The sequence below is a fragment of the Puma concolor genome, chromosome A3, assembly GCF_028749965.1.
Source record: "Puma concolor isolate L17-30 chromosome A3, mPumCon1.1.hap2, whole genome shotgun sequence".
In the NCBI taxonomy this organism is placed as follows: Eukaryota; Metazoa; Chordata; class Mammalia; order Carnivora; family Felidae; genus Puma; species Puma concolor.
This window is the reverse complement of record NC_141669.1, coordinates 56,975,001-56,989,343: the sequence shown is the minus strand read 5'-3', so window position 1 is coordinate 56,989,343 and position 14,343 is coordinate 56,975,001. Positions and strand designations below refer to the sequence as shown.

The 14,343-nt window shown below is 39.6% G+C and overlaps 1 protein-coding gene across 6 annotated transcripts in view; it reads left to right on the top strand.

Moving 5' to 3' along the window:
* The window catches only part of MEIS1 (Meis homeobox 1), a 140,323-nt gene that overhangs the window by 121,118 nt on the left and 4,862 nt on the right, over nucleotides 1-14,343 (top strand). For 4 of the 6 annotated variants that reach the window (XM_086700982.1, XM_086700985.1, XM_086700981.1 and 1 more), the window contains one exon: nucleotides 13,847-13,986. In XM_086700982.1, the coding sequence (XP_086557108.1) occupies nucleotides 13,847-13,986 (140 nt within the window). The remainder of the gene's footprint in view (nucleotides 1-13,846; nucleotides 13,987-14,343) is intronic. The other 2 variants (XM_086700983.1, XM_086700986.1) reach the window with 1 other exon arrangement.

The following is a 14,343-nucleotide window of genomic DNA, read 5'->3' as shown; positions in this document are numbered from 1 at the left end:
TGTTATTCAACTGCAAAATGAAAGTGCAGGGTGTATAGTGATTTTCTTTGCCTAGAAATCACCTAGGGATGGAACAACTTCACACACAAAAGGTAATTTTATTAAGCAGGTGGTTTAACTTTTTCCCTTGAGAATTTCAGGGTAACCTACATTTAAGGTAGGCTTCCTAACTGATCAATGGAGTAACAGGTGCAATATTTTTGAAAGAAGAAGGAGAAATATAAATAGAATAAGTCTGCAGCATGTTACAGAATGGGTTGTTGTTCTCCAAGCCCCAGTTAATTGCTATGCTTTTCACCTTGAGTGTCAATTCTAATAATATTACCTTTACGGGCACTTACTGTGGGCTTAGATTATAGCAATCAGTAATACTCACTAGATAAAATACTGTCTAGTTGCTCGTAAGAAAAATATTGAAATCAGTCAAAAAGTGTTTAGCTTGCATATTGCCCGAGACAGAACTGGCAAGGTGCCAGGCAGGCAGGGTATTATTAGGAAAGCTGAGCAAATAGCTCGCAGGGAAAAGAGCTGTGAATTTAGAAACCTTCAGGTATTGTCATGTCAGAGAGTCTTAGGAGTTCAACAGAGACGCTGCTTTTGTCTGCAGATTCTAAAAATTTCCAGCAAACAATCCTCTTTGAAAATGACTCTGCAGTCTGTTAAATATACTTTGTTGTAAGTTTTACACAGTAAGTTTACTCTGAGCTTCCCCACACTGTGTAAAATCCCACTGTGAGTACTGTGAAAGGTGGAAACCCCTCACCAAGTAGGTGGTGGCCCACAGCGGCACTGGGCGGAAAACCCTGCCCCTTCTCCCATGGGGCCCTGAGTCTGGGTGAGAAAAGAAAGGGGAAGGGGTGGGATGAAGGAAGATGGACTTAAAGTCCCAATCCTCCTCAGTGTAACTGCCATTTCTCCTCCAGCCAGCATCCAAAGACCGTTTCTGAGCTTTTCAGGACAAGGCAGGAGTGTGATGCCTTGAGAGGCCGTACGACCTGAGCAGGTGCTTCAGGACAACTGAGGGCTGGGGTGCAAGTGAGTGAGTTAGGAGACTGATTTATCCATCCTGAGCCCAGTGTTTCTGAATGTCCATGGTCCCTTTCAAAGCTGTGAAACCAGTGGTTGGTGGTTGACTTTGAACATGGTATGTAGGTCAGCAGGACTTGTTGTGAGTCCTAATGAAGCCAGATTTGTTGTTTTCGGTGTCTTGGCACAATTATCTGGTCAGAGAGATGGAAAAAATCTGCCTGTGTGTCATGCAACCTGGCAGAGCAGGACCTGACTCCCATTTGCTTGTAGACAGCGTGGGAAGTGAGGGGGCTGAGAGGCATCATGGATCAAGGGGGAAGAGCCTGGCATCCACAGGTGGGTAAGGAACAAACTGCCCTGTAAGCCTCAGGACAGGATACAGTTTATACAGGGCAAGTAAGGGGAGGGAATATGCAAGAGAAAGAACATTTTGAGCCAAAACATTTCAGCTGTCTTCCCCACTCCTCATCAATCACATACGTGTCCTTGATCAAGTCACTCCATTTTGACCGGTGACAGCTTCTGCTGCTAAAATGGACCACATTGGTGGGACCCAGTGCCTCTTCCAGGTCTACTGTTTTATTTTAAAGTTTATTCATTTATTTTGAGAGAGAGAGAGAGAGTGTAGGGGAGAGGCAGAGAGAGAGAGGGAGAGAGAGAGAATCCCAAGCAGGCTCCACACCGTCAGCGCAGAGCCTGACGTGGGGCTTGAACTAATGAACTGTGAGATCATGACCTGAGCTGAGACCGACTGAGTCACCCAGGCACACCCAGCTTTACTATTTTAGACTCCGTAGTACTGCAAACCAAAGAGAAGCAAGGTGATCGCTCTGAAACTGGCTCTGATTCCAGCTTTACATGAGGACTAGAAAAAAACAAAAAACAAAAAACAAAAACCCATGTCCTTTGATAAAGAGACAACCAGGGAAATTAATTAAAAAGTTACTACTTTTATTCATCTTAAATAAGCAAATCAAGCTCTGTAAAATAAAAACTGGATGAAATTAAACATTATCACAAGACATGAAAAACATGTGTGCTGTCATTTTAGGATTCATAATAAAGATAAATCAGTTGTTTTTAGCAGTGTGCTACAAGTCTATGAAGGGCATGACAGATAATAGGCTTGAAATTTCTGAAGTTATTGTACAGCAAAATTTGTTTTTTCCTGAGGCGTTCAATCTTTTTCTCTAGTAATTTTGTACATGACAAACTTTTTAGTGGGTGCATTAATAATCTATAAGTAATGGGTTGTCAGGTGTCAGTTAGATAAGATTAAAAGACTGTTTAAGCATTATCCATTTGCTTCTTTGCATGAGTTTTATAGGTCAGGAGAAATAACTTTTTGAATTGTGGTTGTGTGTGCATGTTGTAAGCCCCCCCCACCATTTGGCTCTGCTCCAAATATACGTGGAAGAAGTGTATTACATTACATAAATCCGCATGTAGGAGCAGATTTGAAACCCACACTGTGTGAATCAAGGGGACAAATGTCTCAGCTCTCTTCTGTAAACTTATTTTAGTTTTTCAAATGTTACTCTTTTTCTTCTCAAAGGAAACTCTGTTAAGGGGAAGGGGCCTCCGCTGAGAGGGACCCTGAAGCCTTTAGACATTCGGAGTTTCCTAGCAAGTCAGGTTTAGGTCTATTCTTGTCAAATCTGTCTTAAGTGTGTTTACATATAGTTCGCCTTTCTGGTATTTTCTGCTTGCACAGACCTGATCTCCACCTATTTTGTGTCAACAGTTGCTGAGGCTGGTGCTGGGTGATTAACCATCGAGCACTGAAGCACCACCGTGCTGTGCCCACAGAGACCCCTCTCCACTCTCTTACCTCATCATCTTGCTTCAGGCTGCACCCACATAAAACAAACAGCATTTCTGAGTGGTGAAAAAATCAGCCTGAAATATTAAAAAATGGGGCAAATGTTGCCTCCTCGTTGAATAAAACAATTTTCTCAAAAATGGAGTGGAGCCAGGGGCATAGGGGGTGGGGGAGGAAATGTTTCTGAGGGATTCAGCCTGCATCGCTCCAACGTGTGAATACCCAGAGCTTTGTGTAAAGGCCTGGGGTTTTGTTTTGCTTCTTTCTTAATTTTCAAGGGGGAAGGGAACATTAAAAAGCCACCAAACAAACAAACAAAGCCTCCAAAAGACATCATGGATGCAAACAGAGGGTTCTCCCTGTCACTGCCTTTCACTGTCATTGATGTTTTCCTTTTCATTTCCGTTCTTATGACACTTTTAAGCCTGACCCATTAGTATGGGAAATACTGAACACTATCGGGCTCTTGATACCTGAACAATAACAGATAAACAAACAAACTTTAATCTGTTTCCATCCTGGAGAGCTCTTCTTTTCCTCTTTACCCTCTTAACCAATGTGACTGAAGGACCTAATGCCTCACAAGATTAGATCTGATCAGTGAAGAAGGGAAAAAGCATTTGCTTTCCCAAACACAACTTTTTCAGGCTGATGGGGATTATTGGTCTTGAGTTCTTAGCTCAAGCTGTGTTTTAAGAATAGTATATTGGAAGTTAAATGCAATATGATTAAAAATACATATATTTAAGTTTCCAGTACTTTCTACCCTAGAATGCTGGTTTGAATGTAAGTAGGTAGTTTTTGAGAGTTGTTGTCCACTTGCAGGGTTTGTTGGCCTATATCCCTTGAACATCTGCTCTGGTTGATTTTATTTGATCCCTAGTTTGGGTCAGAGTTCAGATGTGCTTGGAAAGGGCAGGGAGTAGGGGATGTTGAAAAAGCTAATGGAAAGAATCATACATGTCCAAAGATGTCAGATCTCAGCTCCCACGGCTGGTCACCTGGCAGTACTGTTTACAGAAAGGAAAGTACAATAGGTTATGGCAGAGATTCCCGTCCTTAGGGCCAAGTGGGGGCCAAGAGGGACTAGGGGCCAGAAAAGGCACATCAGAGTCATTTTGAGTGAATGTAGTAGTATAAAAAAGCCTACTGAGACTTAACTTTTGATTTTAGTCATGCTATTTCTTTTAGGGCTCCAAATAACAAAGGATACGAGATTTTGAAGTTTATAAAAAAGGAGCATGGATTAAAATTTTAGGAACATCATGCCACTGAATGTCAGAGCCCAAGTCCTGGATGGGATTTTATGCATCATTTGACAGATGGGGCTCAGGGCTTTACAAAGTTATGCTGCTAATTGGAGGCAAGGATGGGGCCGGTTCCTTGTTCAGCACCTCTTCTGTTCCACCATTATGTACTTATTATTAACAGATTTATTGAGATGTAATTCACATACCATGAAATTCACCCATTTAAAGTGGATACAATTCGATGGTTTTTAGTATATTCACAGATACTGTGCAACCGTCACCATAGTCAATTTTAGGACATTTACACCACCTCAGGAAGAAAACCCTGGACCCTTTCGCTATTGCCCCTCCCCATACCTCTGCTCCCACTCTACTACTAATCCACTTTCTGTCTCTGAAGATTTGCCAGTTCTGGACATTTCCCCTAAATGTCATCATGTGAACATGTGGCCTTTTGTGACTGGCTCCTTGCACCTAGCATGTTGTTTTCAAGCTTCCTCCATGTAGCAGGTAGTAGTGCTTCATTCCCTTTACGGCTGAAGAATGTTTCATTGTCTGGATGGACCACATTTTGTTTCTGCATTCATCAGTTGGTGGACACTGGGTGTGTGTCCAAGTCTTCGTGTACAAGTCTTTGGACCGTTAGGTATTTTTGAGAACCCTAACGACAGTATCTCAACAAACCCTTGTCTTAGGTTTTAAATTTGCAAAGAAAGCTCCTTTCATAGGCATGAAGTCACTTGGGTCATCACAGCTCTAGCACCTAAACACAACTATGACCTCAGAGCAGCGAGTGGCAATTTTTCCTACTCAGTTCTCACACTCTTCTCCCTAGATGCCGCTGTAACTCTCCCTGTCCTTGGCCAGTGTCTTGACTGTAATAGTGATGAGTGATACTGTTCAAAGAAAAGGATAGCCACTCAAGTGAAACGCACAGTCTCCAAACTTCCCTCAGTGTGACTTAGATGACCACAAGCATTTTCCAGAGATTTGACAAGTTCCAAGAGGAGGTCATTTTATTAGTTTACTGCCTTCATTTGAACAATTTTGTCATATGCCTCAACTGAGAGATTTCTGCCTTTTAGTATAGTTGGTTCCATTTGTATTTAAATCCTATGGATTTCATATTGATACACGTTACATGGAACTCAGGTTTTAAGCTTTACTGATTAAAACAGGAATTATAGTGAGCCTTCTAAGGGATAGACACAGGCCTCTACTCCAGTCAAGTCACCTTCACTGTGCCATTCTGTAGTCTAACCTGTGACCAAGTGAAAGCAGAAATCAAGCTGAATTTTGAGATATCCTCCCTTGGTCTCTCCCTTGGAGTGGAGATTCCAGGTCTGGGAAGCTTTTGGACTAGTGAAGTCTTAGGGAGCTGAGGCAACTAAAGGAGAGATCCTCCAGAAAGGAAAGAGCTCAGAGACACTCCCAGGTGGTATTGGGGTTCTGTGACACCTTACATACGCCAGGGTCGGCCACCATTCTCACACAAGAGGGTTTCAATTCCAATCTCGCAGGGGAAGTTTTATTTGGAAAAAAAAGTGCATATTTGGTGATTAGGGTGGCCACACACCCCAACTGCCTGGAATATTCGTGGTTGATGCCTATTGTCCAGCCTAATTGTTAATAGTGCCCGTTTACTCTCAAAAGTGTCTCAGCTTACATGATAAATTATGTGGTCATCCTACTTAGAATGGAGATTGGCCTGGGGCACCTGGGTGGCTCAGTCAGTTAAGTGGCCAACTTCTGCTCAGGTCGTGATCTCACTGGTTTGTGGGTTCAAGCCCCCCACATCAGGCTCTGTGCTGACAGCTCAGAGCCTGGAGCCTGCTTCGGATTCTGTGTCTCCCTCTCTATGCCCCTCCCCCATTCATTCTCTCTCTCTCTCTCTCTCTCTCTCTCTCTCTCTCTCTCAAAAATAAATGAAAACATTTATAAAAAAAGAATGGAGATTGGCAGAAAATTAGGATGCGTTTTAAATAAACGTATTTATTCTGTAATGTTTAAGGGACGTTTAGTTAGATGCGATTTTACTTACTTTTTGTAAAATACAGGAAAATTAGAATTTAAATGAAAAATGGTTCAGCTTAGACCAAAGAGAGACACATCTATTCTTTGAATATATTATACCTATTTTAGTTTTTCATTACTACGGAAGGTTTTGTTATCCTAGGTTTTCCTATCACTCCTTTGTTGCGATAATAATCATCTTAATTCCATACACCTTAAGCAAAGCACTTATATTTGTGCTTATATTTGTGCAATTATACAAACTCAACTTTGGCAAATTGTCACATTTAAGTAAATACTGCGTAAATATTTTATTACGTATGTTTTATATCAGTGCATACTTAAGATATTTTTAAACTGTTGGGTATTCCTTATGCTAGGTCTGGCAGGATATCCCCACAATTTATTCCACTGAGTTCGGAGCCTAGTGCTTCAGTGATCTAGAAAGTCATGGGTAGTAGCAGAAGAAACAGAGATCTGCCACTAAAAGACCCCCCGCCCCGCCTTGCTTTGAATTCAGGTCAGATTAAAGCATTTAGCAAGCTTATATATATATATTTTTTAATAAAAAATCATTTTATAATTTGCTTTCGAGGAAAACTTCCCCGTTCTATATAATGAAGCGATGAAGTATTTGAAAGTTACTCCAACATTTAATACATGGGCTTGTTATTACTCTGCATTATAATTTTCAAATAATTAGTGATTTTTTTCCACTAGTGGCTTTGAGGAAGATTTTATATGCAATCAACTTCCTCAGTGGTCTTAGACAACGAAAGCTATTTCTAAAATAATTTGACAAATACACCCTTCGCTGCTAGAGAAAGTGAACCTTCTACAGACCTGCCGATTGATGGGCTTATTGTGATTTGAGGAAATATCAATATTCTGTTTCTAGAAGGGATGAAGAGCAGAGCATGTGCCCCCTTCTCCCTCCTGTCTACCCCCTTCCCCCCCGCCCTCAGCACACAGATGATGTATTGCAGTCCTGGAACTGTTGGGTTCGGAGGAGGTTGAGAAACTGGAAGAAGGTGCCAAAACCATGATTTCATAAGGTTTGACTGGAGATGGAGTCAACTTTCTTGAGTGTCTTAAAATAGTGTTTTATGAAATCTTATTTCACAGAGAAAGGGAGTGTAGGAAGCTTGGACCCTGAAGACCGCCAGTTATGGATCATTAAATTCAATAAGTAAATGTAAATCTAAAATGAAGAAATCCAACAAAAGATTTTGAAGTTGATTTTTATTTAAAAGAACAGAGAGTTATTTGAGAGATGGCTAGAACGCATTCCCTGAAGGGTTCGTTTATAAAAGAGGCCTTCAGGTTGTTAGGAAATGCTGACTTTAAAAATATATAGTATATATACTTTTATTTAAATGACTGTGATGAAGTTGAAAGAAATACTAGGAAAGAAACTCATGGAATAGAATAAGGAGAAAAAGGACAAAATTCTGGAATTCAGCAACTAGCTTCCAATGTGAAATTTTATATTTGAAGATTTTTCACAAGTCTTAAACTCTATAAAAATATTTATAGAGATTACCTAAATGAATTTTATATTGATTAAATATTATTTACAGCATGTAATAATTTTATTTTATTTTTAGTTGATAAAGAATAGTGTGTGTAGAAATCACCAGGACTTAGGGGCGCCTGGGTGGCGCAGTCGGTTAAGCGTCCGACTTCAGCCAGGTCACGATCTCGCGGTCCGTGAGTTCGAGCCCCGCGTCAGGCTCTGGGCTGATGGCTCAGAGCCTGGAGCCTGTTTCCGATTCTGTGTCTCCCTCTCTCTCTGCCCCTCCCCCGTTCATGCTCTGTCTCTCTCTGTCCCAAAAATAAATAAATGTTGAAAAAAAAAAATTTAAAAAAAAAAAGAAATCACCAGGACTTATTCTTAAGAATGCATGGTATTAATTTAGGGGCGCCTGGGTGGCTCAGTCGGTTGAGCGTCCAGCTTCGGCTCAGGTCATGATCTCACAGTTCGTGAGTTCTGGCCCGGCGTCGGGCTCTGTGCTGACAACTCGGAGCCTGGAGCCTGCTTCAAATTCTGGGTCTCCCTCTCTCTCTGCCCCTCTCCCTCTCATGCTCCGTCTCTCTCTGTCTCTGTCAAAATTAACATCAAAAAATTTTAACAAAAAAAGAATGCATGGTATTAATTTTTATGAAGTATGTATGTAGGTATTCCTAAGTTTACCTCAATATTAATCAAAGATGACTGTGGCTAATACTTTATTTAATGGATAGTGTAAGTATAGAAGGCATCTTTACTAACACATCTTGCTATTTAATGAAATCTTCTCTTTAATATCAAGTTGATAATTTTTGCTCCTTGGACATAGGAGGGTATTGTAAAATGGTATTTCTCCACACTTAAATGGGTAGCTACCTCCTGCTGACTATTACTGAGCCTAGTTGGCAAGAAACACTATAGGGATGACTGAGAGTCCTGTCATTGTTTAGAAACAACAGCATTTTGATTTTATGTGGTTCACTGAGTTGGCTCTGGCATGCTAAAGTAATGCTGTGGGCTCCCCTTAATCATCAGCGAACAAGGAAGTGGTAAACACTGAGGAACAGAATTAATTGAGTAAGGGTGAAAATCCTATCTCCGAAGGTGAGCAAGTCATTTTTCCTTAGTATTGTTAATATTACAGAGAGCTGTACGAGGAAGACAAAGGGCATAAGAATACAGGAAAAGGGGAAAGCTGTGTGGAAAATGTTGTCTGTGGAACAGGGAAAACGTACCCTGTCTTTGGTTCTGATGGATGCCCGCTGTGATCTCTCCACCCTTCCTGGTTCTCACGAAGAGGACACTAAACTTAGCCATCCAGTTTTGTGGGAAGTAACCAGGGCAAGAAGTGGAAGATAAACTGAAGGACAAAGGTCAGCTTTAGAAAGCTGTTCTACCAGATCTTGGTCAGAAAACTCTTCAGGTATTCAAAGAGTGAGAATGAAAAGAGACTGGTGGAATTAGCAGAATGAAAAAAATGTTGAAGTCCGATGATAAACAAACATGTAGGGGGCAAGGAAAAGAGAGAATAAAGGAAAACTTCCTATATTTATTTTAGCATAACTCAGAATTCATCTCCCATTCTCCTTGCCTGATGCCTGTTTTAAAAATGTAAAGGATTAAATTCAATTTTGAGATGATCCCACTTTGGAAGATCTTCTCTCCTTCCAACCTCCCATTTTCCCATACTAGGACTCTGGTTCTAAACGACTAACTAGGTAAAAAGAACTACATCTCTGTTTATGTTGACATGGAACGAAGCTGGAAGGCCAATCCATTTTCTTCCTTTCCTTTGTAAAACGTCTTGTTTTGAGAAAGGAGATAGTTTGGTCACACAGGAAGAAATTTTAATCCATGATGCTGTGAAAAAAAGAAATATAAGAATTCTTTCCCTAATTCAGTCTTCTGCCACCTACAGAGTGTCCAGTTTTCTAAAAAGTACTTCACAAAAGAACATTGTTTTCAAAGCAAAATGGGATTTATAAAAAAATATACCTTGATGTTCGGAATGTAATATGGAAAGGCAAACAGGATGTTTCCTGGCCTTCTACTTAGTTAAAAAGTTTACCTTTTTAAATGCCCAATTTATGGCAAATTTGAGACACAGTCTATTAAACCAAGGTGTGAAACGATTTTAATGAGTAAGAAGAAATGTCCTGTTGTCATGTATTCCTGACACTGTACATCTAAGTTTTAAGGGCTATAATGTTTGGACATCAATTGCAAAAATTTTAAAAGTCTTCTCTTACATCTTTAAACTAACAAACGTTTGAAAGAGACCATATTAATATGGAAAATACTAAAGATTGTATATATTTCATGGATATATTTTATCTTAAACTATTTTATGGTTGTTGGAGAATAGATTTTTTTGTGGAGCATTCAAACTGGAATTTTATCATTCTCTTTCTCATTTCTCTTCAAAAACATCGTTTCTTCTTATGTTGAAGTTCTAATATATATTTATGTATTCAGACATAAATATAGATATATATTTGAACACACACATGAGCTTGAAATAACTATTTTACTGATGCTTCTTGAAATGAGTGTTTTAAGAAGGGAATATGTTCATGTAAGTTTACATAAAATCCAAAGGTCTTTTTTTGGTTCAGTGTTTAGAAAATTTGATAATTTAGAATCTTCCACAATGGAAAGTAAAGCATTCTGTCACAAAAGCGGGGAGGATGAGACGCAAGGTCAGAGGGCATTTTAGAAACAAACAGCTGGACCAGTTTATTTAAACAGATACAGGGATGGGGGAACTGACCTCTGCTTGACTTATAGTGGGAGGAGCAAGAATGTCATTTTATTACTTTGCCCAGAAGGAAAATGTTTTTGTATCTGAATTCACTCCGAAGCCATCCAAACACATGGCTTTACTGTATGTAGCATAATTCCCAAGGAAATATATAGAAGATAGTAGGATAAAATACCCTAAAGAGAACCAAATGTTGAGACAGTTTTAAAATTGAAAAGATGATGTTGTCTTAAAAAATAAAATCTTTTGCTATTTACTTAGTTATTTTCAGATAATGATGTCCACCATGACCCCAGATAATATTATCCGTGTTTCATGTAAGTATAGGAAGCATAATCCAATAAGATTCTGAGAGTGTCCGATGTCCTATATGTATTGATAATGTTCATTATAGTACAAAATTGTTTTAAATTAGTTTTCAAAAGCGAGAACTTCTAAGCGTACCTACTGATGAGGTCAAACAGTTTGGACAAAGTGATTAGGGGTTCTGAGGTTTTCAGTTGTTTCAATTTTGATTTTATTAAATGAAAGGATTCTCACCTTTATATCTACATATGCTAGAGAGAGCCTGCATCTGTGTTGTCCGTAACAACAAATGGTTATTGCCACCAAAAGAGAGGAACATAGCACCTGGCTACCTGTGGGTCCTTAGCTAAGAGGCTGTGTGATGAGGTATTTGCTCTCTAGATGGGGACTGGAGCAGGTGTGGGGTAACTGCATTTAATGCTGTCACCTGAAGACCTCTGGAGGCACACAGACAAACCTCAGCATATTGAGCAGAGTGTGGCCCAGGTGGTGAGTGGACTCAAAACCCAAGAAGAACTTACATTCTAGGAGGAACTTGTTAAGGATCATGGATGTTCAACCTAGGGAGAAGAGGGGAGAAGCCTATGGGGCTTGATGGCTACAGTTTAAATATTTGAAGGCTGTCCTGAAGAAGTGAGATTAGAAATGGTTTAAATTACCCCCAAGGAGTTGTCCTGGTGAAAGGAGTTTAGATCGAGTAATGCAAAACCGTCTAGTAGAAGGCTGTCCACACATCTATGGACTTTCAGGTAAGGGGGCAAATGCTTTATTAGAAACAGCCCAGAAGAGGCTACCTATCTACTTGGTGGGGAGATCATAGAGGTGATTCATGGTCAGTGACCAACGTAGGTGACAGTGAAATCCCATCTCAAACCTGAGGTTTAATTTTTCTATGATTCCAGGGGTTTAATAGTCATGGATTCACACCTGAGTTGGTTCTTATGAACTGGTCTTTGGAAATCTGAATGTATGAGTGTGAAGGAAGCAGGCTTTGGAATACAGATAAGTCACTGAATCTTCTAATGCGTAGCCTTATCTTTGTCCATATGCACAAACAGTACAGTCATCACAATTCCTAGTCTACAAAATGTTCAGTCATGCCTATTCCCAGACTCAACAGTAGGGTCGTTGCCAGCGGTGATTGGCTCAAAACCAGCTCATTTTTAGATATCTATTTAGTCCAGAATATTCTAGATGGGTGGCACAATAGTGGCCATGCTCTGGTCAGGACATTGGGGGAGGGGTGCTCACTACCATTTGCCAGCTGTGTGTCAGTCAGCAAGTTACTAACATCTCTTGGGTAACATGTGACGTCAAATAAGTCACTTAATTTCTCTGAGCCTTGGCTTCTCATCTGTTAAAAAGTGCCCTTCCTATTTTTAGATAAATAGCATAAATCATATCCGCAAAATAATATGTTTTTAAAAGGTCTCTAAAAAAATGTTATCAGAGTTCCTTTCCTCTAAGAGCCTGCAGATTATGAACAGTACCATAGATAAAGAGCTGTTTTTTGCTCTCTTACCTATGTTAGTTACTATGAAAATTACTTTTGGTATACGCGGAATATTAATATTAAATAATTTTCTAATTGGTCATGCAGTGAAGGCAGCTAATGAAAAAGCAGATTTTTTTTTCATTTTAATTGGTTATTTCACATGGTGTTTGTGCTACACCTGTGCTTATAATGAGAATGGAGAATTAATCTAACCTTCTGCTCACATGATTCCAATTTTCATGGTTTATACAAGATAATGATAACCTGATTTGCAACACAATTTGTTGTAGATCTGTGTTTTAAATATTTTTATTAGCCAGTTCAAGGACTTCATATACAAGAACTGATGTAATATATATTGCCAATAAAAGCACCAACAGTATCCTTTTAGTTAGATGCCAGTTTCATTATTGATTTTAATTACTTTTTTGATAACCAAAGAACATAAGGATATAGGACATTGAGAATCTTAAAATGTCACGAGGCATGCGTTTTTATTTTAAAAACCCGTCCCTCTATGTTGAACGGTTTGGTTTTTAGGAACTATTTTCCTTTCTGAGTGGGCAGACTCACAAACTAAAAATCATACTGGACTGTAGACCCTTTAATCATTATTAAACTTTTCATTGTATTTTTTATGTGCTGCTCGTGTCCAATCTATTCAAATCCAAGTTGCTAACTAAAAGCACTTGACTTTTGCAGAAGCTAATATGATATGGCCTGCTCACTTTCTATATTTGATATGTAATTCTTAGCATTACACAATACAAATGGATCTTAAGAGTTAGACATTTCACAAGCATGACTTTGTAGAGCTTGTACGAACCACTTTAAAAAATTTTCAGTGGCTGGCCACTTTTGAAGAGGCCGCAAAAATTGTAAAAAATAAACCTTATGAAGACACTTAAGTGACTTAAATGTCTTGATAAGATGTTTCTTATAAATGGTCAGGACTAGCTGGAGAAAGCAATATTATAAGTTCAATTACTGTATAGCTGTGACCTCGCCTTGACCTTAGACTTTGCATAAAGAGCCAAAAAAAAAAAAAAAGCCACCCCAAGAAATCTCTACAAGGAATGCGTTTCTCTGAAGTCCCCAGCAGTGTGAGTTAGTGGTGATAAACTCCAGACATTCTCTCATTTGATGGTGTGCTGCCATCCCAGTTCATTATCTTAATAGTGGGCATTAAAATAGAATTAGGTTTGCAAGAGGTAGGGAAGGTTTTGATAAAAACTGTAAAAAAGAAGTCAGAGAACATGAGATTGAAATGTCACTAATTAGGAGAGGTAACAGATGCCCTTATGAACATCTTGCTCTCTACGCCAAATCTCCCCCCTTGCAATTGAAAAGAGTGGTGGCTCGTATTGTTTCCTGAAAACTCTGCTAATTCCCCCATGAAAAGATGAAATGGAAGTGTCCAACTGTGGTAAAACAGGCAAACATGAATCAACTCAGAAGCCCCAAGCCTGTGTACTCAAAGGTCACCGAGGGTTGCAGAGTGTGTAGCATGTGAAGCTGCACACAGAGCAGTGCAGAGAACCGTTTTGCCAAGATCTAGCTTTGCTCTCGCTGTGCTCCGTCTTCTCCTCTTCCTCCACCTCTCCCCACCCCCACGTTTTTGTTTAAGGAATAATGATTCACTCTACTTTCTTGGTTACAGGTTTATTAATGCCCGGAGAAGAATAGTGCAGCCCATGATAGACCAGTCCAACCGAGCAGGCAAGTCCCCCATAGTGACTGTATTCAAGTCACGCAAGCGAAAACCATCCTCAAGCCATTCACCGGGAGGTCCTCTACCTGGTAAATAAACTGGGAGTGAGTACTAGGAGCGCCTGGCAATTAAAATTAAACCAGTTTAGTTTCATAACAACACTAATCAATTTAACATCATTATAAAACATTTGGAGAAGGAGGGGGGGGAAAAAGCCAACGGAGAAAAGTAACTTAAATCATATGTTCAGTTACAATATTCTTTGTACACATTCAATATATTAATGTTATTTTTTTTTCTGAGTTTGCCTTCCCAGCTCTTTCTGCTACTATGACCACTCCCTGGTGCATGGCTTGGTGTGGAATTGCTGTAAACTTTATTACCTGTCAAAAGGGCAAAGGGGTCAGGATCGCTTGTGGGACTCAGTAAAGTTCAAAGACATTCAA